At 41.4% G+C, this 26,262-nt stretch overlaps 1 protein-coding gene across 3 annotated transcripts in view; it reads left to right on the top strand.

The window, feature by feature from the left end:
* HPS4 (HPS4 biogenesis of lysosomal organelles complex 3 subunit 2) overlaps window positions 1–26,262 on the top strand; it is a 45,283-nt gene that overhangs the window by 9,617 nt on the left and 9,404 nt on the right. For all 3 annotated transcript variants that reach the window (XM_056529204.1, XM_056529214.1, XM_056529196.1), the window contains exons 3-8: window positions 1,905–1,995; window positions 5,192–5,335; window positions 11,471–11,578; window positions 11,695–11,808; window positions 18,861–18,955; window positions 20,345–20,411. In XM_056529204.1, the coding sequence (XP_056385179.1) occupies window positions 1,905–1,995; window positions 5,192–5,335; window positions 11,471–11,578; window positions 11,695–11,808; window positions 18,861–18,955; window positions 20,345–20,411 (619 nt within the window). The remainder of the gene's footprint in view (window positions 1–1,904; window positions 1,996–5,191; window positions 5,336–11,470; window positions 11,579–11,694; window positions 11,809–18,860; window positions 18,956–20,344; window positions 20,412–26,262) is intronic.

The following is a 26,262-nucleotide window of genomic DNA, read 5'->3' as shown; positions in this document are numbered from 1 at the left end:
TTGAACCCTTATTTGAGTCTTCTATCAAGCATCTTACATGGAAAGTTGTATTCCTCGTTGCTATCACCCCGGCCAGAGGGGTAAGTGAGATACAGGCCTTATCTATTGAAAGTCCTTATTTTACAATTTGGGAGGGTAAAATCATCTAAAAATGTAATCCCACTTTCCTCCCGAAAGTAGTATCTAATTTTCGTAATCTCAAGACATTGTTCTTCCTACATTCTGCAATGATCCCAAGAACTATAAAGAAGAACATTTTCATAAGTTGGTTGTAAGAAGATCTGTCTTACATTATCTAGATGTTACCAAGTCTTGGAGGAAAGATTTAAACCTTTTTTGTCCAATTTCAAGGTCTAAACAAAAGTAAAAAGTACCGTATTTATCGGCGTATAACACGCACTTTTAAAACTTAAATTCAAGGCAAAAAGTCTGCCTGCGTGTTTTACGCAGATAAATCTTTTTGTGACTGATTTAAAGTGGCTGCAGCAGCGTCTGCTTGTTAAGGATTAGCAGCCTGGCCGCGGCCACTTTAAATCAGTGACCAGCGCATGGCTCCCGCTTCGTTTTTTTTTTGTTTTTTTCCTCCCTTTCCCCCCTGCTTTTTATTGTATTGTTTTTTTTTTTTTTATCTTCCTTACCTAGCCGCGCTCGGCAGGCCAGGTCCGGTGTCGGCTGCGGTCAGTGAAGCAGGATGAGTGACGTCCTCTGCTAGCTCCGCTGCACAGAATCAGGGACGTCACTCATTCAATGCTGCTGCCACTGTGACTATTCTAAGATGGCTGCGGTTGGCCTGCTTAAACAAGCAGCCGGTGATGCGGCCACACTGACCAGCGGCAGCTCCAGCGAATGGTGATTGACGTCCCTGATGCTGTGCAGCCGGCAGAGGACGTCACTCATCCTGCTTCACTGACCGCAGCCCGCAAGACCCAACACCGGACCCGGCCGTCTGAGCGCGGCTAGGTAAGGAAGATGGGGAAAAAAATATGTATAAAAAACGGGGGGGGGGGAAGGGGATGCTGAGAAGGGGGCATGATGAGAGGGGGGCATGGTGAGAATTGGGCATGATGAGAGGGGGGCATGATGAGACAGGGGTGGGGGAATGATTGATGAAAGGGTAAGGGGGGGGTTGTAAATGTGGCACAGGGGCTGATAAAAGGGAAGGAATGATGTGGCACTGGGGGACCAAACTGAAGTTCAGGCAAAATCAAAGTTAGAGGGATGATATGGCATTTAGTCTGTCATTTATCTTATATGTATTTTCTTTTTTTTAACTTAAATTTCCTTTTTAAAATGGGGTTGCGTGTTATACGCCGATAAATACGGTATTTAAAAAAAAAAAAAAAAGTCCATTTCCAGATGGCCTAAGTCTTCTTTGGGTAATGATGTTCCAGAGGGTCTGAGAGCTCATTCAACTCGGGCCATGTCAGTCTCCTGGGCTGAGAGGGCTCCGGCTTCACTGAAGCACATTTGCAGAGCGGCTACATGGATTTGGCATCTTCTCAGGAGCTTGGGTTTGGATGCAAGGTGCTACAGGGTGTGGTCCCTCCCTGAACACCATTTACCTGGTATGTCTCATGTGGTGCTGTCGTGAGGGACAATTTGAAAAATTATGACTTACTGATAATTTGTTTTTTATGAGTCCATCACGACAGCACCCGTTTATTCCTACCCTATATATATATATATATATATATATATATATATATATATATATATTTATTTTTTTTGCTCTCTTAGTAATTTGAAACACTGAGGGAGTTGAAGGGGGCAGAGGCCTATTTAACCTCTGTGCTTCCTTTTCCTATGTAGGCCTATGGGGAAATCTCATGTGGTGCTGTCGTGATGGACTCATGAAAACCGAATTATCGATCATAGTCATAATTCCAACTTTTGTTTACACACAGGATGAATTATTTCTTTCTCTATGATGGATCAAAGGTGAGGGGAGAGGCTGACCCCACAAGGGATGGCATTAACTACTTCTATCCTCCTCAGGTAAGTTACATGGGGTTCGATTCCCTTATAACCATAGCTTTCTGAAAAGTAAGAATTGCTCTATAAATAGACTGTATACATATACCATAGCTGTGTTTATGAAAACCCTGAAATACAAATTAGTTGCATTTTTTTTTTTATAAAACACATCCCACAGACTTTAGCCTCTTTTCTGCTTATATGTGCTATAATTCATAGTACTCGCCCCAGCTGCTGCAGGTCCTCTTGGGAGGTCGACAGATGATCTTAACCTGAAGTTGCCCCTACTTTTATTTGGAGATCCTGAGTTTCTGCAATGAGAAGCATAGTCATTGATGAAAATGATGATGGTGTATTTCTGTATAATGCATTCTGTGGAAATAGTCTGTTGACCTTTACTTTAATGCTGTAAGCAGAGATCTTGGAGAGAACATGACATGATATAAACGACACCGTTTATGCTCTTTCTGCAGTTCAGCTGTGTACACATCTATGTGTTATGCTCCTTGCCTCAAGTCAATCAGTTATCGATTACATATGTTGTAACTTTGGCATCTACAAATACATCAGTCTTGTACATTGGTACAGTCACATACTAATGCAGCTATATACACTATATAATCTTCATGATTTCTTCAGCTTGGTTTGGTATGTGTTTTTTGCATTTATAGTGTTCCTCTGCCCTCTTCTGTTTATAATCTTCAGTTTGCCTTTTTTTTTAAATCCCATTTACTAACCGCTATATAAGTCTTGTACATATCCTGCCGCTAGCATCTGCTTCTTTTTTTATCCAGATAAAATGAATCTACTGGTAACTGAAGACTTGATGTCAGTGTAAACATAGGCTTTAATAGTCTCTGTCATTTGGGGGCTCTTTACATAAATCAATAAGGCATGTGAATTTATACATATATGTAATATATTTGTATTTTCACATATGTTTTTTCTAGTAGAAACTCTTATTATAAGTACACCACCAGCGGTCTCCTTTCTTGTTAAACTAATGTCCACTGCCTATTTCAACTGTAATTTCATCTATAGCAACTAATGTTGCAAGATGGCTAATAGGATGTTACCTCAGAGCTTCCTCCCTGACAACCAATTAAGCATTTGAAAAAAAGGCCAATGTCCTTTTTAACACCAAGTTGTATTCAGCTTCAAAACCCTGTGTGGAATATTTAAAAAATTTTTATTTTATTTTATTTTTTTCATTACTTTACTTACTCCTGATGATCACTGTTTATCTTTTTTTTAAATAAGAATTAACATTATAATTATATAAAATTGGCCTTTTATATCATCTGTGATGTTCTCTCCAAGATCTCTGCTTACAGCTTTATAATAAAGGTCAACTGTAGAGGGAAAGCTTCAGAATGTAGAAGCCTCATCTTTGTATAGTTTACTGTTCTTGATCTGTAATTCCTTTATGTCTTAATTGATCCCCATCGCCACTATAGAAAATCTTCCTGTTTAGGCTTCTGAAAGGCAGCTGGAGATGTAATGTTGACACAGGGGTCTGTCTGTCTCCCTTTAAAGTCCGTCCTTGCTCCAGAGATAATAGAGGTAGATGGTGTTGGGGAGCCTCTGGTTGGGATTGGCAGTATCATAAGTAATATGAAGACTGAGGGTACTTTGAGGGCTATTTCACTAGAACTTTCCGAGTACCGTAGTTGTGCAGTCCTTTTTAAAGGCATAATTGTTATGTTGTCATTGACTATTGTAATGTTTTATGTGTACAGCAGTATCTTAAAGATCTTAATGCTGCTTTTAAATAGATACATAAAGAGCTTAGTATGGCCACTGTGGTGCCATTGTAATTACCATTCAAGATCTTGTTTATCAAGTTAACAGTAAAAAGCCCTTCATTCCCACAGGAAGCCTTGTGACATTCTGCAAACCTCTGGAATATCTCATAATCCATGCAAATTACAGTCTTTCTTTATGGGTGGAATTCACCATGGTAAATTCATTGCATGTGCTCTTTTAGTTTTCCTGCTGTCCTTGCTGACTAAAATAGACCATTGCTGTGCCAGTTTTTATACAGTTTTGGAAAATTTATACAGTATAAGAAAGTTCCTCCTTATGGTGATCAATGCGTATTGGACCTTTTGAAAGGGGTGCTCCATTGCTCAGCGTTTGGAACAAACTGTTCTGAACGCTGGAGCCGGTGCCGGGAGCTCGTGACGTCGTGGCCCCGTCCCCTCATGATGCCACACCCCGCCCCCTCATTGCAATTCTATGGGAGGGGGCGTGACAGCCGTCACGCCCCCTCCCATAAACTTGCATTGAGGGGGCGGGGTTATGAAGTCTTGAGCTCCCGGCGCCGGCTCCAGCGTTCTGAACAGTTTGTTCCAAACACTGAGCAGCGGAGTACCCCTTTAAGATAAGACTAGATGAGTTAAGATATATTGCAAAATATTCATTTTTTTTATCCATTTAAAGAGTACCTGTCATGATCTTGTTACATTTTATAATCCTCCCAGTTCACTGCCCCCATCATGATAAACCTCCCCCTGCCTTTATTTTTATTATTTGTTCATTTTCTACCTTGATATTGCTCTGTATCTTCTGCTCAGTCTTGGTCAGATTCACAGACTGGGAAGGGGCGTTCCCCAGCAGGCTGTGACATCATCTGAAGCCATACAGGGGATAACTTCTTCCCTCACTCTGCTACACACAGCCCAGAGCAGTTCAGTGTGTGATGAGCTATGATTGACTAGCGCTGCCCCCCTCCCAGCACTCCAGACTGCATTTCCAGATTTTGGACACCTGCCAGGCCAGCAGGAGTCCAAACTCTGCAAGAGATAGGGGGAATGTGCTCTGGACAAGTAGGGAGACGCCTAGTGGCAGCTTTTTTAAACACAAAAGAAAACTTAATTGGAAAGATTTTTTCTTTATCATAAGGAGTTTAGTTTAGTTAGTTTTATTGACTGTACCCTTTTAAGTGTATATCTGTATAAAAGAGGAGTCTGGTCTAGTTATATATACTGAAATTAGAGCTAAGCCAGGTCTGTGTCTTATAGTTAATGTACCCCAAAATCCTCCTCCTTGGTGTGCTTTATTGATTTGATGGATATAACCAGAGGTGAGAAACTGACAGACAAATTAGAAAGCTGCTTAACTCCCTATTATACAAGAAGACATATTTACATCAAATTGAAGAAACAAAACCTTATGTAATGCATTACCTAATTTGATGAACTTATATGCTTTTCAGACAGTTATTGACCAGCAGGAATTACTATGTGGACAGATAGCAGGAGTAGTTCGCTGCCTGACCGAGATTGCCAACTCTCCTCCCAGTCTTATTCGGTTACGAAAACAAAAATTTGCAATTCAGGTTCATGGGGAGTATTTGTGGGTAAGTATTTTTCCTAATTTGCTTTATATAGTTAGTTTGTGACCACTTATTTTATTTCTACAGAGTTTAAGTGGATCTCCAAACATACACTACCAAATTATGTGAACCTGAAGACCTGGTTCTTGTATTCAGGGGAAAGATGATGGCGCATGTGTAGCTACCTCACCACTGTGTTACAGAGCAAGTTGACTACTTAGAAAAGTTTACTGAGATAAGAACCTTGAACCATTGTGCTGTTTAAAGGGTCTGCTCCCGTTCAGGTGGGCACAGAGGTTTCTTCCACGCATGTAGAAATTACGTCAAGCACCAGGATGCGGTATAAAAACGGGTATGTTTATTTAAACTGAAGACAGGCTACAATACACGAAGTCTCTGACGCGTTTCACACTTTCGCGCTTAGTCATAGAGTAACTTGTGACACATAAGAACATACATATATACTAAAATACTTGACCACCCATTGGTGATGTCACAGATGGAAACAAAATCTGGACCGGATCCGGGAAAAGAGAACCCCAAATCCCGTAACAGATTCACAAAAGCACTTGCAATCTGATGTTTAATCTATATACACAAATATATTGTACTTAAAAGAAAACCTACAGAAATGGAGTATCTATTAGGGGTTATACCATCTAGTATGTACTGCCTCATTGTTTGAACATTTGACAAATATTATATGCCATATACATCAATAACCAAGTGAACCGCAGCAAAAACGCAGAAGAATGTGGTCATGTCTGAACTGGATTTGTGTTTGCAAAATATAAATAGATATTAATTATTGTTATATTGTCTAATTGTTTATTATTTTATTTTAACTCACATAAATCAAATACCCATTCTAGTATTTCTATTTCTATTTTTATTATTATTTGTAGCATTTGAATCTTCGCTCAGACACCCCCCATATGAAAATTAAAAATTAATATGTTACAATGAGATCAAGTCTATGATTTAGACCAGGGTGTTCAGGACGAACATCCAATATGTTTCCCTGGTTAGCAATTTTCTACGTAAATCACCCCCTCTGATGTCATTTTTAACTTTTTCGATGCCCATGACCGAGAGGTAATCAGCCTCTCCTCCATGTGCATCTCTAAAATGTTTGCTTAATGCAGAAATATTAAATTTGTTTGTGTGGGCATCAGAAATATGTCTCCTAATTCTTTCTTTTAAATGATTACTTGTGCAGCCCACGTATTGTTTTCTACACGCAGTGTAGTGTATATGTATGTTCTTATGTGTCACAAGTTACTCTATGACTAAAGCTTGAAACGCGTCAGAGACTTCGTGTATTGTAGCCTGTCTTCAGTTTAAATATACCCGTTTTTATACCGCATCCTGGTGCTGGACGGAATTTCTACATTCCTTGATTGGAGCCGGAGGCGGGACTGGTGGTTCCGCGCACAGAAGGTGTGGGATTACTGGGTGAGCGGTCTATTTCCTTTTCTGTTTCTTCCATGCATGGGTCTGTACCCCCGCCCATACTACACTAAGTAGCATCTGTACATGGTATTGCAACCATGTCCCATTCACATGACTGCAATACCCTGTATTCCACAAAATGTGCAGGTATATTTAGCCATATAAATAATGCAGAGGAAATGTACCTTCTAAATAGCTAATTGGATGAGTCAGTGAATATTAAAGAACAGGGATGTGGAATTCCTATCACCCGACGCCCGGAACATGCATTTTCGGGTGTCGGGCAGGTGATTTTTTCCGGCGCTTAGCCCAGCTTCGGACAAGCAGGGCCGAACCTGACAAGCGCTGCGGCACTCTGCAGTCTGTATGCAGCGGGCTCCTGACTCCTGCCCGCTCCATACTCTGCAGCCCCCGGCTGTGGAAACGTGTGTCCTCCTAAGCAGAGCAGGGGGAGATGAGAAGCTGTGCACGTCCTATCTCCCCTGCTCTGCCTTCACTCCCCCGAGCTCTAGCTTCGGAGAGCTGAGGGGAGGAGCGGACGCAAGTCTGCATGGGGCGCAAGTTTCCAGCCAGCATGTGGCGCTTAGCAGCCTGTATGGAGTGGGCTCCGGACTCCTGCCCGCTCCATACTCTGCTGCCCCCGGCTGTTCTCAGTAGCCGAGGGCTGCCGCTAATAGCCAGCGATCGCCGCGGTTGGCTATTAACCCTTTAGATTGCTGCTGTCAAAGCTGACAGCGGCATCTAAAGGGACCTGGGAATGCTCCTTGGTGGGCTAGTGGGGTGGATCGCCCCCCCCGCAGCGCGATCGGGGACGGGCGATCCACAGTGCAGGTAGCCGGAGGGCTTACCTCTGCTTCCTGCTGTCCTGTGGCTCTGTCATTGATAGATCCTGGCTGGACCAGGCTCTATCAATGGATCGCAGAGCACAAAGATCAGTTGAGTTCAATAGAACTCTATTAGACTTTTAGGAGGAATCATTAGATTCCTCATACAGATTAATAAAGTGTTAAAAAAAAAGTTTTAATAAAAGTTTAAAAAACACCTTAACCTCTTCCATTTTAAAAGTTAAAATGACCCCCTTTTCCTATATAAAACTATGCAAACACAGGGGTGTGGAAATTTTTTAAAAAACTACTTGTCCAAGGGACTAAAGCGGAACACAATCTACTTGTCCCTCAAGAAAATCCACTTGTCCTGGCAAATAAAATAATTTCCACCAAAATAGTCTGATCCCCCCCCCCCACTAGACCACCAGGGATGGATATAAGATCCTTTAGACACTGCTGACAGCGGTGATCTAATGGTTTAATAGGTGATCGCAGTATGCCAGGATATTAGCGGCCAGAGAGCTGTAGATCCTCTTACACCCCAGCCCAGAAAAGTCTAGATATAACTTTTTGATCACCTTATAAAAAATTTCTCATATGAAGTGACCAAAAATGAACAATTCTGGACTATTTTTTATGTTTACACCGTTCACGTAACGGTTTAATTAACATTATATTTTAATAGTCTGGACATTTCCACATGCAGCGATACCACTTATGTTTATTTTTGTACATTATTTTTATTTTAAGAAAATTGGAAACTTTTATTAGGAAAGGGGCTTATTCACATGTATTCGCACTTTTTAAAATATTTTAATCACTTTTTTTCAGTCTCAATAGGGACTTATGTTACTGGGGGGGGGGGGGTTCTGCTTCTCCAGTTTTTGTGCTGCATTTTGTGTCAGAATATGCTGGAAGTTGCATTTAGTTACTAGATAACTACAACTCCCAGCATGCCCTGATACAGTCTATGGCTCTGTGGGTGTTGCAGCATGTTGCACTGTATAGTACAGTTAAGGTTATTGTGTAACATGCTGGGAGTTGTAGTTTTGGTTTGTGTCAGCTCCAGAGCCATAGTCTGTGTCAAGGAATACTGGGAATTACAGTTAGTAACTACAACACCCAGCATGCCCTGATGCAGCCTATAGCTCTGCAGCTGACCCGAACCAAAACTACAACTCCCAGCATGTTGCACTTTATAGTTCTACAGTTTAGGTTATGGTCCACCATGCTGGGAGTTGTAGTTTTGGTTCGGGCGTGTTTGCCTGCATCCGTGGGGCTCTTGGTTGGCGGGTGAGTATGAAGGGGGCGGGATTCTAGTGGTGCAATTTAGTGCGGGTGCCACTAAAAATAAATAAAATTAGATGGCACAACTGCTCTAATGCCCGTCTGCGCCTATACAAAACATTTATGCATACACATATACATGCACCAGCCACTGCCCCATATCATACATACACACACACCCCCGCCACTGCCCCCCCCCCACATCATACATTACATACACATATACATGCACCAGCCACTGCCCCCATATACACACACCCGCCACTGCCCCCCCCCACATCATACATTACATACACTCACACCATACATATACACCATACATATGCACACATCATACATACACCTGCCACTGCCCACCCCATCATACATCACATACATACACATCACACTTAGACATCATACACACATCATACATTACATACACATCACACATAGACATCATACACACATCATACATTACATACACATCACATAGACATCATACACACAGTATACATTACATACACATCACACTTAGACATCATACACACATCATACATTACATACACATCACATAGACATCATACACACAGTATACATTACATACACATCACACTTAGACATCATACACACATCATACATTACATACACATCACATAGACATCATACACACATACACTCACACCATACATATCCACCAGTGTTTCCCAACCAGGGTGCCTCCAGCTGTTGCAAAACTACAACTCCCAGCATGCCCAGGGCATGCTGGGAGTAGTAGTTTTGCAACAGCTGGAGGCACCCTGGTTGGGAAACACTGATATACACCATACATATGCACACATCATACATACATACACCTGCCCCCCCCCCCCCCCATCATACATCACATACATACACACATACACTCACACCATACATATACAACCACCCTTCTGCCGCCGCCTGTATTCTCGGTCTCCTCACCTGAGCCGCCATCAGAGCTGTAGTCCCGGCCGGTGTGAGGTGAGATTTCCGTCCTCTCCTCTCTCCCCCTCCCCCCCCTCTGTGTTTTCCCCGTGCAAACAAGCAACCTCCCCGTGGTGGATTAGGTCCTGTCTAGACAGAGCAGGGGAGGGGGAGGGATAGAGCTGTGTGTGGGGGAAGGAGCTGTGCACGGAGCTGTCTACGTCCTTTCTCTCCCCCTGCTGTGTCTTCTGAGCTCCGTCCATCCTCCGGGAGGGGAGATAAGGGGGCTCTGCAGTCAGCTGGGGGCCGCCGCCCCCTCCATACACTCTGAGGCCGGTGTGAGGTGTAGACTTCCATCCGCTCCTGCACCTCATACCGACATTAAAGAAAAATAAGGGGGAAGTCTGTCTGTCCCTGCTCGCCCGATACAGGGCTAAATCTATAAACAATTCACCTGCCCGGTGCCCAAAACTACTTGTCCCGGGCGTCGGGCTATAGGATTTCCACATCCCTGAAACATAATAAAAATAAACATATTTAGTATAGCTGCGTGCGTAATTGTACGACCTATTAAAATATAACATTATGTATCCTGTACGGTAAATGTAAAAAAAAAAAAAAAAATACCAAACCACAGAATTGCAATTTTTATAATATCCCAGGAAAAAAAGTTAAAAAGCGATTAAAAAGTCAGGTCAATACCAAAATAGTACCGATACAAAAAACAGATTATGGCGGAAAAAAAAATGCCCTCATACAGCCTGGTATGTGGGGGAAAAAAAAGCTACAAGTTCAGAATTTTTTTTTTAATTAGTAAAACATGACTTAAACTATAAAAATCTGGTAAGAGGTTTGCTATGGGGATTTGCTTCTAAACTGGGCGTTTCCCAAGACAGGTGTCATCAGAGAGGATTTAGACAGAAAAGAACAACCTTAACTTCAGAGGCTCATAAGTACTGAAAGGATTAAGATTTTTTAATAGAAGTAATATACAAATCTGTTTAACTTTCTGGAGCCAGTTGATATATATAAAAAAAAAGTGTTTTTCCTGGAATACCCCTTTAAACAGATTTGTAAATTACTTCTTTTAAGAAATCTTAATACTTCCAGTACTTATTAGCTGCTGAATACTACAGAGGAAATTCTTTTCTTTTTGGAACACAGAGCTCTCTGCTGACATCATGACCACAGTGCTCTCTCCTGACCTGTCTGTCCATTTTAAGAACTGTCCAGAGTAGGAGAAAATTCCCATAGAAAACCTATGCTGCTCTGGACAGTTCCTAAAATGGACAGAGATGTCAGCAGAGAGCACTGTAGTCGTGATATCGAGAGCTCTGTGTTCCAAAAAGAAAAGAATTTCCTCTGTAGTATTCAGCTGCTAATAAGTACTGGAAGGATTAAGATTTTTTAATAGAAGTAATTTACAAATCTGTTTAACCTTCTGGCACCAGTTGATAAAAAAAAAAAAATAAAGTTTTCCACCGGAGTACCCCTTTTAAGGTAGCTGAAATTAGACCTGCGGGGGGTTATGTGTTTGTAAGCGTAACATAGTATTTCACTAGATGGTTTTATGTTATCATATAAAATTAGCATTAAATCTCTGTCATTTGAGGTGACAATATGACAAGACGTTCTCAGTATTTACCACTTGCATTTAAATTTCGTTTAGGTGCTTGGATGCTCTGTAGATGTGTCCGATGTCACTTGCAAGTGTTTCTTGGAGGATCTGATCGGACTGTTCCGATTTTATAATGGACCATTATGGCATGCTTACCGGGTAACAATCAGCTGCATCCTGCCTCATTTTTATTATATGAGGATATTTCTAAAGTAGTTTTGAACATGAATATGTGGGGGTGTACACGTTCATATCATAAGCGTGTTTCTTCTTAGGTTCGTTCCCAGGTTGAGCTGAGTGAGGAATGGAATCTTTACCTAGAACATGTACAGAACACCTCAGACCTTCACAAGATCTTCAACTCCCTCAGCCATGTGGATAAAACTAAAGTATGATACCGCTATCTACAGATCAATGTATGATTTTGTATTTATGATATACTAGACTGTGCAAAGGTTTTAGGCAAGTGTGAAAAAAAAAATGCTGCAGAGTAGGAATGCTTACAAAAATACAGTAGTTTATTATCAATTTACAACTTGACGGACCAGAAGAGAACTGTAAAACAAATACATTTTCCTGTGACCACACTTTGGAACAAGAGCTAATGCTCTTTGGAAAGCAAACAACTTGGAGAAGTAAAACAAAGTTATTTGACCGGCAGTAGCGCTAGTAGAGGTCTTACAAATTGTTCTGCGGTCCGATATATGTATGTGCATGAGAGGGCATAGTAGTGTGTGCGCACCCGTGCCTCTGTTACAGAGTGAGATGTACTTGTCACACCTTAACCAAGTTTTTGAATATATATAGGAAGATATTTTACCTTTGTCGATGTGTATTTCTGGTCCGATCCTATTCCTCCAGTATACGCGATGTTTCTGCAGATGATACTGGCCTGTATAGTAATCCGTGCAGTTTGCAGGGATATCTGCCCCGGCCGGCAACGTCTCTACCTGCTTACTGCAGAGTGAAGATGATAGTAAGTCCCATAGCTTTGAGTGACATCACTACAAAGAGATAGTTGGGCCCAAAAAAAATCCAACAGCGTTTCGGAGAATGACGTCCTCCTTCCTGAGGAAGGAGAACGTCATTCTCCGAAATGCTGTGTGACGCCGCCGGCCGGGCAGATCTCCCTGCAAACTGCACGGATTACTATACAGTCCAGTATCATCGGCAGAAACATTGCGGATACTGGAGGAATAGGATCGGACCAGAAATACACATCGATAAAGGTAAAACATCTTCCTATATATATATATATATATATATATATATATATATATATATATATATATATATATATAACATAGAGGCGCGGATGTGCACACACTACTGTGCACACTCATGCACATACATATATCGGACAGCAGAACAATTTGTAAGACCTCTACTAGCGCTACTGCTAGTCAAATAACTTTGTTTTGTATCTATTATTCTAATGGTTATACAGGGATCCATTAGATCGGCAATAAAAGCTGCTGTGGGGCACATAACTTTTTCCATATCGCCAAGGTGTTGAGTATCTATTTTTATAACTTGGAGAAGTAACCACAGATCTTTTGTGGATGTAGGCTTGCTAAATACTTCTGTCTATTTACTCCCAGACAGACTCAATGGTGTTAAAGTCAGAGCTCTGTCAGTGCCATATCTTCACGTTCTAAACTTTACACTGAAGATAGTTTTTAACCCCTTAAGGACCCAGCCATTTTACACCTTATGACCCGGCCATTTTTTTGCACATCTGACCACTGTCACTTTAAACATTAATAACTCTGGAATGCTTTTAGTTATCATTCTGATTCCGAGATTGTTTTTTCATGACATATTCTACTTTAACTTAGTGGTAACATTTTTTGGTAACTTGCATCCTTTCTTGGTGAAAAATCCCCAAATTTGATGAAAAATTTGAAAATTTAGCATTTTTCTAACTTTGAAGCTCTCTGCTTGTAATGAAAATGGATATTCCAAATATTTTATTTTATTCACATATACAATATGTCTACTTTATATTTGCATCATAAAATTTACGAGTTTTTACTTTTGGAAGACATCAGAGGGCTTCAAAGTTCAGCAGCAATTTTCCAATTTTTAACAAAATTTCCAAAATCACAATTTTTCAGGGACCAGTTCAGGTTTGAAGTGGATTTGAAGGGTCTTCATCTTAGAAATACCCCACAAATAACCCCATTATAAAAACTGCACCCCCCAAAGTATTCAAAATGACATTCAGTCAGCATTTTAACCCTTTAGGTATTTCACAGGAATAGCAGCAAAGTGAAGGAGAAAATTCACAATCTTCATTTTTTACACTCGCATGTTCTTGTAGACCCAATTTTTGAATTTTTACAAGGGGTAAAAGGAGAAAATGTATACTTATATTTGTAGCCCAATTTCTCTCGAGTAAGCACATACCTCATATGTCTATGTAAAGTGTTCGGCGGGCGCAGTAGAGGGCTCAGAAGGGAAGGAGCGACAAGGGGATTTTGGAGCGTACGTTTTTCTGAAATGGTTTTTGGGGGGCATGTTGCATTTAGGAAGCCCCTATGGTGCCAGAACAGGAAAAAAAACAAACACATGGCATACCATTTTGGAAACTATACCCCTTGAGGAACGTAACAAGGAATAAAGTGAGCCTTTATACCCCACAGGTGTGTCACGACTTTTGCATATGTAAAAAAATTTAAAAAAAATTTCAATAAAATGTGTGTTTCCGTCCAAATTTCACATTTTTGCAAGGGTTAATAGCAGAAAATACCCCCCAAAATTTGTAACCCCATCTCTTCTGAGTATGGAGGTACCCCATAAGTTGACATGAAGTGCACTATGGGCGAACTACAATGCTCAGAAGAGAAGGAGTCATATTTGGCTTTTTGAGAGCAAATTTTGCTCGGGGGCATGTCGCATTTAGGAAGCCCCTATGGTGCCAGGACAGCAAAAAATACCCACATGGCATACCATTTTGGAAACTAGACCCCTTGAGGAACGTGACAAGGAATAAAGTGAGCCTTAATACCCCACAGGGGTTTCACGACTTTTGCATACGTAAAAAAAAATGTTTTCACTAAAATGTGTGTTTCCCCCCCAAATTTCACATTTTTGCAAGGGTTAATAGCAGAAAATACCCTCCAAAATTTGTAACCCCATCTCTTCCGAGTATGGAGGTACCCCATAAGTTGACCTGAAGCGCACTACGGGCGAACTACAATGCTCAGAAGAGAAGGAGTCATATTTGGCTTTTTGAGAGCAAATTTTGCTCGGGGGGGCATGTCGCATTTAGGAAGCCCCTATGGTGCCAGAACAGCAAAATAACCCCCACATGGCATACCATTTTGGAAACTAGACCCCTTGAGGAACGTAACAAGGGGTACAGTGAGCACTTACCCCCAACTGGTGTCTGTCAGATCTTTGGAACAGTGGGCTGTACAAAATTTTTAATTTGCGCAGCCCACTGTTCCAAAGATCTGTCAGACACCAGTGGGGTGTAAATTCTCACTGCACCCCTCATTACATTCCGTGAGGGGTGTAGTTTCCGAAATGGGGTCACATGTGGGTTTTTTTTTTTGCGTTTGTCAAAACCGCGATAACAGGCAACCTAGTGCAAATCGCCTCAAATGTACATGGTGCACTCTCCCTTCTGAGCCTTGTTGTGCGCCCCCAGAGCACTTTGCGCCCACATATGGGGTATCTCCATAGTCGGGAGAAGTTGCATTACAAATTTTGGGGGGCTTTTTTCCCTTTTACCTTTTGTCAAAATCAAAAGTATAGGGCAACACCAGCATGTTAGTGTAAATTTTTTTATTTTTTTACACTAACATGCTGTTGTAGACCCCAACTTCACATTTCATAAGGGGTGAAAGGAGAAAAAGCCCCCCAAAATTTGTAAGGCAATTTCTCCCGAGTACGGCGATACCCCATATGTAGCCCTAAACTGTTGCCTTGAAATACGACAGGGCTCTGAAGTGAGAGCGCCAGGCGCATTTGAGGCCTGAATTAGGGATTTGCAGAGGGGTGGACATAGGGGAATTCTACGCCAGTGATTCCCAAACAGGGTGCCTCCAGCTGTTGCAAAACTCCCAGCATGCTTGGACAGTCAACGGCTGTCCGGTAATACTGGGAGTTGTTGTTTTGCAACAGCTGGAGGCTCCATTTTGAAAACAGTGGCGTACCAGATGTTTTTTATTGGGGAGGGGGGCTGTGTAGGGGTATGTGTATATGTAGTGTTTTTTACTTTTTATTTTATTTTGTGGTAGTGTAGTGTTTTTAGGGTACAGTCACATGGGCAGGGGGGGTTACAGCGATTTTCCCGCTGCGAGTTTGAGCTGCCGCGCAATATTTGCTGCATCGCAAATTTGCAGCCTCATACTCACTGTAAGCCCCCTGCCCATGTGAATGTACCCTGTACATTCACAAGGGGGGGACCTCCAGCTGTTGCAAAACTACAACTCCCAGCATGCACAGTCTATCAGTGCATGCTGGTAGTTATAGTTTTGCAACAGCTGGAGGCACACGGGTTGGGAAACACTGAGTTAGGAAACAGACAATGTTTCCCGACCAGTGTGCCTCCAGTTGTTGCAAAACCACAACTCCCAAACATTCTCAGGCATGCTGGGAGTAGTAGTTCGGCAACCTCTTTAGAGCCAGATGTTGCCGAACTACAACTCCCAGCATGCTTGGAGTTGTAGTTTGCAACATCTGGAGGACTACAGTTTGCAGACCACTAATACAGTGGTTCCTAAACTGTGCCTTTCCAGATGTTGCAAAACTACAACTCCCAATATGCCAAAACTGTCCAGGCATGCTGGGAGTTGTAGTTCTGCAACATCTGAAGGGCCAGATGTTACAGAACTACAACTCCCAGCATGCCTGGACAGTAAGGGCATGCTGAGAATGTGTAGTTTTGCAACATCTGGAAGGGCACAGTGGTCTCCAAACTGTGGACCTCCAGATGTTGCAAAACTGCAACTCCCAGCATGCCCAGATGCCAAGGGCTGTCTGGGCATGCTGGGAGTTGTAGTATATAGGGTCCCAATACAGCAATGCATGTCTCTTTACGGCGACGTGCATTGCTGTAAAGGGCCCGACCGCGGCTGAAGATCTACTCACCTGTCGCCGCCGCCGCCATCTTCCTCGCCGGGATCCGGGTCTTCAGGGACGAGGTAAGTACCGGGGCCGGTCCTCAGCACTCCCCCGTCCCCCGCCGCGTCCTCCGGTCTTCCTCCCGTCCTCTCCGGACATTCAGGGGCCGGGCAGGACGGGAGGAAGTAACCGCCCCCCCCCCTGCGATTGGTCGGTTAGTTCGGAAGAATCGCAGGGGATCGGAGGAGGTGGCAGGCTTGCCACCTCGCTCCTATGCTTTAGCATGGTCCTGGCTGTCTGTGACAGCCGGGATCATGCGAAATTACCGGGCGGTAATCGGTACCGGTAATCGGTACCGGTAATCAGCCCGGTATTGCCGCAGATCGCAAGGGCGATTTCCCTTGCGTTTTTCCTACATGGCCCCCCTCGGCGTTTGCCCTGGATCCCTGCTGAAGGATTTCAGCAGGTATCCGCTTCCGATCTCCGCCGGGTGAGCGGCGGAGACCAGGAAAAGACATGACGTATGCATACGTCATGGGTCCTTAAGACCCAGGGTGTGATAACGTATGCATACGTCATGGGTCCTGAAGAGGTTAAGGACCAATCCCCTTTTGACCTTAAGGACCAGAGCATTTTTTTGCACATCTGACCACTGTCACTTTTTAAGCATTAATAACTCTGGGATGCTTTAAACCCTTCATGACCCAGCTAATGTTGGTCTTTATGACCCAGTCCGATTTTCAAATCTGACATGAGTCTCTTTAAGTGGTAATAACTTTGAACTGCTTTTACCTGGCAAAGGGTTTTAGAGAGAGTTTTTTCGAGACATATTTTACTTTATATTAGTGGTAAATTTTTGTCGAAACATGAAGCGTTTTTTGTGAAAAACTCTAAAATATTGTGAAAAATTTGAAACATTTTCATTTGAAACTCTCTACTTGTAAGAGAAATAGTCATGCCAAATAAATTTAGTTATCAGTTCACTTCCGCAACATGTCTCGAAAAAACTCTGTCGTTAAACATTCTTTAACTTTTTTATGACATTAGAAGGCTTATATTAATATGAGCATTTATAAAAATTTTCTACGAAAGTTCAAAATCTAATTTTTTTTTAGGGACCACTTGAATTCTGAATATGTGTGTGTGTGTGTGTGTGTGTGTGTATATATGTGTGTGTGTGTGTATATATATATATATATATATATATATATATATATATATATATATATATATATAATAATGTGTGTGTATATAAAAATGTATGCATATAGACGTGTGTGTGTGTATGTCACAGCGTGCGAAAAACGAGTGAGTGACAGGGCCCGGGCCCCCCATAAACCCAGGCTGTATCTCAGCCTTTTACATATTGTGATTATTCATTTATTTATTAATTTTTTTTTTTTTACTTCTGTATAACAAATCCCCCTAGTGTCTGCCCTGCCAAGCACAAGATGCAATAGCAGGTTTAGGATGCTAGGGGGAGCTGTTGTACAACTAAACAGCTCATTTACAAAAAAAAAAAAAACTGCACTCGCTACACCCGGACATGAGGCATGCAGGAGGGCATGGGACCGGTAAGGGACATCGGGGAAGGGGGACAGGACACTGTGGACACTTAGCAGAGCCTTGTGTGTCCCCGATCCCCATAATCAGCACTCACACACTGCTGTGCTCAGGATTTTCATTGCGAAACGCTGCCATCGGCTAGTCAGATTTAACTAGCTAGTAGTAGCGATCGCGTTGAGGGGGGAGACAAAACTCCCCAAGGTTCCGAGGCAATATGGCTGGCTATTAGTGATAGCGCGGCGGGATACTGCGAGTAGCGGCCAGTATCATATTAGAAATGCCCCATAAATTACCCAATTATAAAAACTGCACCCCTCAAAGTATACAAAATGATATTCAGAATGTTTGTTAACCCTTTAGGTGTTTCACAGGAATAGCAGCAAAGTGAAGGAGAAAATTCTAAATTGAGATTTTTTTTTACACTAGCAGTTTTTTATTTTTAACAAGGGGTGAAAGGAGAAAATTTCTCCCCAAAATGTGTAACCCAATTTCTCTCGAAGGAAATACCTCATATGTGAACGTAAAGTGCTCTGTGGGCGCACTAGAGGGCTCAGAAGGGAAGGAGCGACAGTGGGATTTTGGAGAGTGAATTTTGCTGAAATGGTTTTTGGTGATTTTTAAAAAGCACTCTGAAACATGAAAGCGTGGTTGCTATGGGCAACTGCTCCTCTGCTCAAGGTTTATGAAATTTTGTGTAACAGTATGTATACATATCCACCTATGTCACATTTACATAAATCTTCCTAAAAGTAAAGCTACACTAGATACAAAAATGACTGTAGAACTATATTTTTTCTTGCAGGTAGATCCACTTCTCTTGTTGAAAGCTGCTCTGATTTTGCAGACATGTCAGCGCTTTCCCTACATACTAGCTGGCTGCATTATATACAAAAATCGGTATTATTTTTATTATTTTCATTAATAAGGGTAAGAGTGAATTAGCTATACTACTTGCTGTATAAGTTCTTACTATACTTAATATAGTAGCCTGAGACCTGTAATATACGTGTTGGTGTAGATGATATTTGTATGCTAACTAGATTTATGCAATAAAGTACAAACTTCACATTAGGATTCGTCATGGAGTTAGGATGGGAATCATGGCTGTATTTAATATTGGGCACTAGTGGGCCTGCGCTTAGGGCAGTGTGGAGGGGGGCAATATGTTGCTTCTGCCGCTGTGCTGGGGCCTGGGGGAAACAAAGTAAATTTCACCCCGTTTTGGGGAATACACATGGTTTAGAACTGCTACCGCTCATTTTGTTGTGGATTTTTGACTAATTTCACAACATTCTGTGTAAATCTGCAACCGTGGTGAATCTGGAATAAAATGTACATGTTTTTTTGCTGCATATTTGTGACAGATCTGCATACAAAAAAACCTGATGCTTGTGGATTTAGTCTGAGTGCCTAGGGTAGCACAATGTGTAAATATGGCTCTGATGAGGAGTGAGCTACACAAGACCAGTATCTTAAAGGGGTACTCCAATGGAAAACTTTTTTTTTTTTTTATATCAACTGATGCCAGAAAGTAAAACAGATTTGTAAATTACTTCTATTTAAAAATCTTAATCCTTCCAGTACTTATCAGCTGCTGTATACTACAGAGGAAGTTAAATTGTTCTTTTCAGTCTGACTCAGTGCTCCCTGCTGACGCCTCTGTCCATGTTAGGAACTGTCCAGAGCAGGATAGGTTTGCTATGGGGATTTACTCCTACTATGGACAGAGGTGTCAGCAGAGAGCACTTATGGTCAGACAAAAAGGAAGTTCAAAAAGAAAAGAACTTCCCCTGTAGTATACAGCAGCTGATAAGTACTGGAAGGGTTAATATTTTTAAATAGAAGTAATTTACAAATCTGTTTAACTTTCCTGCACCAAAAATGTTTTCCAGTGGAGTGTCCCTTTAAGTGAATCCGTCACCTCTGTTTTGAGGTACAGAACTGCACACCTCAACAGTTAGTACATAAGGTGATGGGACAGATGGAACCTTTACTTTGGTCACAGTTTGTAAACTTATCACAACTGTTTTCTAATCCAGCTCAATAGTCGGAGAGGCTGGACGAGTGGCAATGGCGCGCCTGCTGCCTGTCCCTTCGCCTTACACCCTAACCATTGAGCTGTGTAGTTCTATGCCTTGTATGGAAATGACAATGCACTTTAATAAGGCTTTGCATTGATAAAGTATTGTATCATTGTCCAGCTATTTATGACTACGAATCATTGGCCTATGTTATTAAACTCAGATTATTGTAATATACTATGTTTATAAAATGCTTTTCTCCTAGAGTAGTGAGTACACAGCTACCTTCTTCACTGACTTCAAGGGTTCTCCTTCAAAGCTTTGAACAAAAAGTAAGTACTGTACAAAAGGAAAACCAGTATAATGCCTCTTCTGATATATCAGTATTCAGTGTGGACTTTTTATAATAACTCTTTATTTTATATAGCGCGCACACACAAATGCTGCAGCACTGTACTCTTGAATTGGTCCCTGTCCCTATTAGGGCTCACAATCTAAACCTATCGATATACTTTGAAGTGTGTGTGAAAATACCCGGAGGAAACCCACACAAACACAGAGAGAACCTACAAACTCTTCCTTCCTATAGCATGGGGCCACGACGTGTCCCCGCATCATAGGGGGTCGGGCCCGGCCTATAACAAAGGCCGGGACCCGTGGCTAACAGCATGTGGCACTGATCGTGGTGCCACGCACTATTAATGCTTTAAATGCAGCATCTAAAGTGAAAGTAAACTACTCCCGGCTAGCTCAGTGGGCTGTTCAGGACCGCCGTAGCGAAATCGCGGCATCCGGAACAGATGGAGGACACAAGGAGGGTCCCCTACCTTCCTCCTGTATGTCCGATCGCCGAATGACTGTTCGGGGCCTGAGATCCAGGCATGAGCAGTCAAGCGGCAGAATCATTGATCAATGTTATCCTATAGGATAACAATAATCAATGTAAAAGATCAGTGTGCAGTGTTATAGCCCCTATGGGAGCTATAAGACTGCAAAAAAAAAAAAAAGTGAAAAAGTTAATAAAGATCATTTAACCCCTTCCCTAATAAAAGTTAGAATCACGCCCCTTTTCCCATTAAAAAAAAAAAAAGTGTAAATAAAAATATGTGGTATCGCTGTGTGCGAAAATGTCCGAAAAATATATTGTTAATTAAACCGCACGGTCAATGGCGTACGCGCAAAAAAATTCCAAAGTAGCGTATTTTTGGTCACTTTTTAGATCATCGAAAAATTAATAAAAAGCGATCAAAAAGTTCAATCAATACAAAAATGGTACCAATAAAAACTTCAGATCACGGCGCAAAAAATTAGCCCTATACCAGCCCGTACACGGAAAAATAAAAAGCTTATAGGGTTCAGAAAATGACAATTTTAAACGTATACATTTTCCTGCATGCAGTTATGATTTTTTTCCAGAAGTAATACAAAATCAAACCTATATAAGTAGGGTATCATTTTAATCATATGGACTAGAGATGAGTGAAGTTAAGGTGATTCGATTCATCACGAACCTCCCGGCTCGGCATTTGCTGACTTTAACCTGTATAAATGAGTTCAGCTTTCAGGCGCATCGGTGGACTGGATAAGGTGGATACAGTCCTAGGAGAGAGTCTCCAGCCCACCAGAGCACCTGAAAGCTGAACTCATTTATGCAGGCTAAAGTCAGCAAACGCCGAGCCGCGAGGTTCATGATGAATTGAATCACTGTAACTTCGCTCATCTCTAGTATGGACCTACAGAATAAAGAGAGTGTGTCATTTTTACTGAAAAATTTACTGCGTAGAAACGGAACCCCCAAAAGTTACAGAATGGCTTTTCTTCCTTAAATTTGTCGCACAATTATTATTTTTTTTTTCTGTTTCACCGTAGATTTTTAGGGAAAATGACTGATGTCATTACAAAGTAGAATTGGTGGCGCAAAAAATAATCCATCATATGGTTTTTTAGGTGCAAAATTGAAAGAATTATGAAGTTTTTTTAAAGGTAAGGAGGAAAAAAATTAAGGTGCAAAAATGGAAAAACCCCTGGTCCTTAAGGGGTTAAAGGAAATCTGCAGCGAAAAAAATGTCCCCTATCCACAGTATAGGGGATAAGTGTCTGATCGCGTAGGGTTCAAATGCTGGACCCCCCCCCCCCCCCTGCGATCTCCTGCACAGGGCCACGGCTCTGACGCAGCTCTCCCATGCAGGAGGCGTGTCAGTCGCAGCATGACGTTGCGGCTGACATGCCCCCTCCATGTATCTCTATGGGAGAGGCAGGGAGGCAGCATTTGGTGAGCTCAGTCAGCCGCAATGCTCGGACCCCTTGCGATCAGACACTTATCCCCTATCCTGTTGATAGATGAGTTGTTTTTTTTTCTGCATATGTCCTTTAAAGGGGTTTTCCCATCTGGACATTTATGACATATCAGCAGACTATGCTATTAATGTCTAATATAGTATCTCTGATATTAGTATATAGTCCTGAATCCTGGAATATCTGTTAATGTTTTTTTATTTTTTTATTTTAATTGACTGCTTATCCTCAGGAAAGGCCATAAGTATTTAAACTTTTGGAGTCCAGCACCTGGCACCCCCACCGATCAGTTGTTTATGAGAAGCACTGCACCCACATGCACAGGGAATTGAGCAGAAAGCATACAAGCTGTACATTGTCTAGTGGCCATGCAGGGTTACTGTAGCTCAGTTCTCATTCACTTTGGCAAACAGGCTATTTTTACCAGTTAAAATTAAACCGTACTTAAAAACTGGGGTATAGTAGTACTGAAATTTGTAAAGTATGCCATTTTAATACATCTTAAAAAATTTACCAGAATTTAAACCCCAACAATGTGGATGACACACAACAGATGCAAAAAGATCCTTACAATTCCAAACCCTGAAGCACCCTTATAGGGATATGGGTTGTGAATAATAACCGGAGGCTAGTGGCAGTGGTCACTTACAGTGAAAAAATATAATGCAGTCTATAAGGTGGACTTTAATCTCCTCAATGCTATCCCTTAGGGGAAATACTCAATGCTACCCCCTATAATCTATCCCTTGGGCTACAAAAGTCCCTTACGGTATGGTGCATACATGGGGCACCTTTTTGCTACCTGGTGTGTGACATCCAGATTGTTGGAGTTCGATTTTTATTTATTTATTTTATTCATTTTAAAGGATATTAAAAGGTATATTTTAAAAAGTTCAGTTCTACTTTACCCCAGTTTTTAAGTATAATTTGTTTGATCTGCGAATTGTCTTAGAAGTCTTATAATTGCATAGAAGGTACATATTCTTACAAGTCCTTGAAAGTATTACAGTTGCAAAATCCATGCACTGCAGCAAAATAAACATTCCCTTTTTAATAAGGGATTTATTTTAGAGACATTTCATAGCCTCTGCATTATATTACAATTCTCTGAATTGCTTCTTCACTTTTAGGGGTTGTCCCTTAAGAATTTAGACTTAGAAAAATAAATCACAAAATCTTAAGCATCTTTCGTCTTCCTTCATTAAGGAAATATTTTCTGTGTAGAGATATAAGATTCATGAAATGAAGTGCTGCACCGATAAGTATTTTATAGCACCTACCCTTCCATTGTGTGTTAGTAGGGGGCAGCATGTCTTTTATTTTTTGGTTGGGGAGATGAATGGCTCCTGGCTGGTGAGCCAGCTGTACTGTAATGTTCAGCATTTTCTCTGTATGGTGGAGCATGTGCAATAGTATATCTGCCAACAGATCTTTGAGCGAAGAGTTAAAGGGGTACAGTGTTTGTAAGTGACAGGACCCCCTTAGTTCTTGCAATCAATGGGGGTCACCACATTGACCTGTCTTTATGCCAAATCACAGGTCTGATAGGAAAACCTAATGTGACCTTCTATTTGTAAGAGTATGTCACCATTAAACCCATCACATACATTGAGATCCTGATAAGATTGTGACGTGGCTACAAGGGATACAGTCATTTGCTCTGAACAAATTGATTTTTAATGAATTACAAGCACTTTGTTAGATTTACCCTTTGGATAAAGTGGTGTTGAAGGAGCTGGCAGAGCAGAGTGATGTGTTAATGGCTTAATCTAAATGTTTATCCTGCTAGATATTCCAGGCCTTTGAAGTTGGCCTAGCAGCTAATGGGATTACTGCCATCATTTCCATACATGTGATGAGCAGATTATTGCAGCAGGGATGAGAGAGGTTTGACCGCCACCTTGTGAGAGCCATTGTTCTGCCTGCACACAGGCGATGTGTAGATCTAACCTCCTCCTTATAATCCCATCAGGGCTATTTGTACAGCAGACCTTTAGGATACTCCTTGATGTTCCAGCCTAGGAATGGTGAAGCACATCAAACACTTCCTTCATCGGTGACCATACATTCCAGGAGGCACATTTACCCAAACTGTTACAAATTGAAATGACGGTGCTCAGTCCCAATGTCTGTTTTACATGTTGTGACTGGAATGGAAAGCGGCGATAGTGCGAATCTGATGTGGTATGGGCAAGAACAGGGCTGGATTTCTCTGACATTCATCAGATTATTTGACCTGTCTGATCTCTGTTGTTGCTATATGAGTGTCTGACTATTCTTCCGATCAGAGCATCATCCTCTTCATAGAACCTATTAACCCATTTTAGCACCGAGCTATTTTGAGGTTTTGTTTTTTCTTCCTCACTTTCTAATAGACATAACTGTCTTATTTTTCCATCTAAAGACCCATATGAGGGCATGTTTTTTGCATCCCCAATTGTACTTTGTAATGACATCACTCATTTTACCTCCAAATGTACAGTGAAACAGACAAATAAATTATTTGTAGGGCAAAATTGAAAAAAAAAGAAAACCCAATTTTGCAACTTTTAAGGGCCTCCGTTTTTAACCATTGCACCTTTCGCGGTAAAAGTGACACCTTATCTTTATTCTGTAGGTCCATATGATTAAAATGATACCCAATTTTATATAAGTTTTGCTTTATTTTACTACTTATAAAAAAAATTCTAACTTTTTGTACTAAAATGAGTATGCTTATAATTGTTCAATTCTGACCCCTATAATACTTTTATTTTTCCGCATATAGGGATGTATGAGGACTCACTTTTTGTGCCGTGATCTGTAGTAGATTGTGCCATTTTTATTTTTAAGGCACCGTTTGATCGCATTCATTTTTTTTCTAGTATATGAAGTGACTGAAAATACACATTTCTGGACTTTGGAATATTTTCTATACTTGCGCCTTTTGACTGTGTAGTTTAATTAACATTATATTTTAATAGCTTGGGTATTTACGCATGCGGTGATACCACACATGTTTTTTTTTACATTTTTTCTTATTTGAAAAATGGGAAAAGGGGGGTGATTTAAACTTTTATTAGGGCAGGGGTTAATTCATAATTATGACTTTTTATTTATTTTTTATTTACATTTTAATTTTTTTGTCCCCATAAGGGACTATAGCATGCAATCTTTAGATTGCATATGCTGATCAATGCTTCTCCATAGGAGAGCATTGATCAGTTTTATCGGTGCTCCATTGCCTCAGCCTGGCATAGCTGAATGCAAGGCTGGAGCACCGATCGGACGTCAGGGAGGAAGGTAAGAGACCTCCGATCAGCCCACTGAACTAGCTGGGAACGGGATTTACCGCTTTTAGACGCCGCAATCAACTTTGATTGCAGAGTCTAAAGGGTTAATTCCAGACATCAGCCTGATCGGAAGAGTTAGTGATTAGCTGTGGGTCCCGGTTGCTGATAGCAACTGGGACCCACCGGGTATGATGCACACTCAGCTGGTGAGCGTGCTTCATACAGCGGAAGCCCGCAGTGGACATACATATACATCCATTTGCGGGAAGGGGTTAAAATGAACAGAAACAGAGGATGTGTTGGCAGATAAGAACCATTTGGCCCATCTAGTCTGCCCAATATTCTGAATACTATCAATAGTCTCTGGCCCTATCTTATATGAAGGATAGCCTTATACCTATCCCATGCATGCTTACCACTTCTGCAGGAAGGCTATTCCATGCATCCACTACTCTCTCAGTAAAGTAATACTTCCTGATATTACTGCATAAACCTTTGCCCCTCTAATTTGAAACTCTCTCCAAAGTATCCATATCCTTCCGGAGATACCGTCTCCAGTACTGCACACAATATTCTCACCAGTGTTCTGTACAGCAGCACTTCCCTCTCTACTGCT

This window comes from Hyla sarda, chromosome 1 (assembly GCF_029499605.1).
Source record: "Hyla sarda isolate aHylSar1 chromosome 1, aHylSar1.hap1, whole genome shotgun sequence".
Taxonomy (NCBI): Eukaryota; Metazoa; Chordata; class Amphibia; order Anura; family Hylidae; genus Hyla; species Hyla sarda.
This window is presented reverse-complemented; position numbering and strand designations above follow the sequence as displayed.